The sequence below is a fragment of the Dipodomys ordii genome, unplaced genomic scaffold, assembly GCF_000151885.1.
Source record: "Dipodomys ordii isolate 6190 unplaced genomic scaffold, Dord_2.0 Scaffold12335, whole genome shotgun sequence".
Lineage (NCBI taxonomy): Eukaryota > Metazoa > Chordata > Mammalia > Rodentia > Heteromyidae > Dipodomys > Dipodomys ordii.
Window position 1 is genome coordinate 1 of NW_012279547.1, and position 1657 is coordinate 1657.

At 65.8% G+C, this 1657-nt stretch overlaps 1 protein-coding gene across 1 annotated transcript; it reads right to left on the reverse strand.

Moving 5' to 3' along the window:
- Nucleotides 1-3: 3 nt before the first annotated feature.
- Pfn3 (profilin 3) lies at nucleotides 4-330 on the reverse strand (the record flags this gene model as incomplete). Its single annotated transcript, XM_013037375.1, has 1 exon — nucleotides 4-330. A coding segment is annotated over exon 1 (261 nt), but the record flags the coding sequence as incomplete, so codon positions are not given.
- Between the last annotated feature and the right edge of the window lie 1327 nt (nucleotides 331-1657).

Sequence of the window (1657 nt, forward strand, 5' to 3'; positions counted from 1 at the left end):
CGCGTCCAGCACGCCGTCGCCATCGGCCAGCAGGAAGTCGCGGATGACGCAGCAGCGGCGGCCCGCCAGGCTCAGGCCGGCGTGCAGGAAGGTGTCGCGGTCGGGGCCCGTGAGCACGCCCACCTCCTGTGGGGAGATGGCGGCCAGCAGGCCCCCCGGGCGGGAGGCCCACACGCAGCGGTTGTCCGAGTGGCCCACGATGGCCACGTCGTCGATGCGCGGGTCCCGCAGCACGGCGCTGATGTAGCCCTTCCAGTCCCCCATCGCCGCCCGGTCCGGTTCCCGGCGCCTCCCGGGGCGAGTCCCGCGTGCGGGGCCGGACGTCACAGAGCCGCGCTTCCCCGGTGGGGCGGGGCCGCGACGTCACTGTGGAGCGGCCCGCGGCTGCCGGGCGCGCCCCTTCCTCCTCGCCCCGGGGGGCGTGGCCTGACGGGGAGGCGTGGTCATAACATCACAGCGCCTTTTCCTCCTCGCCCCGGGGGGCGTGGCCTGACGGGAAGGCGTGGTCATAACATCACAGCGCCCTTCTTCCCGGCCTGGGGGCGTGGCCTGACGGGGAGGCGTGGTCGTAACATCACAGCGCCCTTTCCTCCTCGCCCTGGGGGCGTGGCCTGACGGGGAGGCGTGGTCATAACATCACAGCGCCCTTCTTCCCTGCCTGGGGGCGTGGCCTGACGGGGAGGCGTGGTCGTAACATCACACGCCCTTTCCTCCTCGCCCTGGGGGCGTGGACTAACGGGGAGGCGTGGTCGTAACATCACATGGCCCTTCTTCCCGGCCTGGGGCGTGGCCTAATAGGGGAGGCGTGGTCGTAAGTAACATCAGCGCCCTTTCCGCCTCACTCTGGGGGCGTGGCCTGACGGGAGGCGTGGTCATAACGTCACTGCCTTTTATCCTCACCCTGGGGGCGTGGCCTAACAGGGAGGCGTGGTCATAACATCACAGCGCCTTTCTTCCCGGCCTGGGGGCGTGGCCTGATGGAGAGGCGTGGCCCTGACGTCACAGAGCTGCCTTCGAAGCTGAGCTAGTTTCTCTGCCAAGCCCTGGGCCTGGTGCCCGGCCCGGAAGGTCTGCGGGGCGGGGCCCATGGCGCGTGTACGTGGGTAGGACCTAGCCATTACGCACTGTGACGTCACAGGCTGAGCTGTCACCGCTCCTGCCCCCTGGGAAAGCCATGATGTCCACGAAGGCTGGGCCTATGCATCACGCATTGTGACGTCACACGCAGCACCGCCCACCCAAGGTGGAGAACGTGGACCTCTCTCGGTTCTCATGCATGTCATCCCAGCCACTCAGGAGGCTGAGATCTGAGGATCGCGGTTCAAAGCCCGCTCAGGCAGGAAAGTCCATGAGACTCTGATCTCCAATCAGCCAGCAGAAAACTGGAAGTGGCGCTGTGGCTCAAGTGGTAGAGCGCTCGCCTCGAGCTGAAGAGCTGAGGGACAGCACCCAGGCCCTGAGTTCAAGTCCCAGGACCAGTAAACAGGCCTGGGCTGGGAACCCGGCCCAGTGGTAGTGTGCTTGCCTAGCAAGCATGAGGCCCTGGGTTCCATTCCTTGGTACTGCATACACGAAATAATAAATTAATTAAAATAAACATGCCTACTTAGCTCCCACCTTCCACCTTTAGCACCGGCTAAGTACCTGGCCTCTGCCC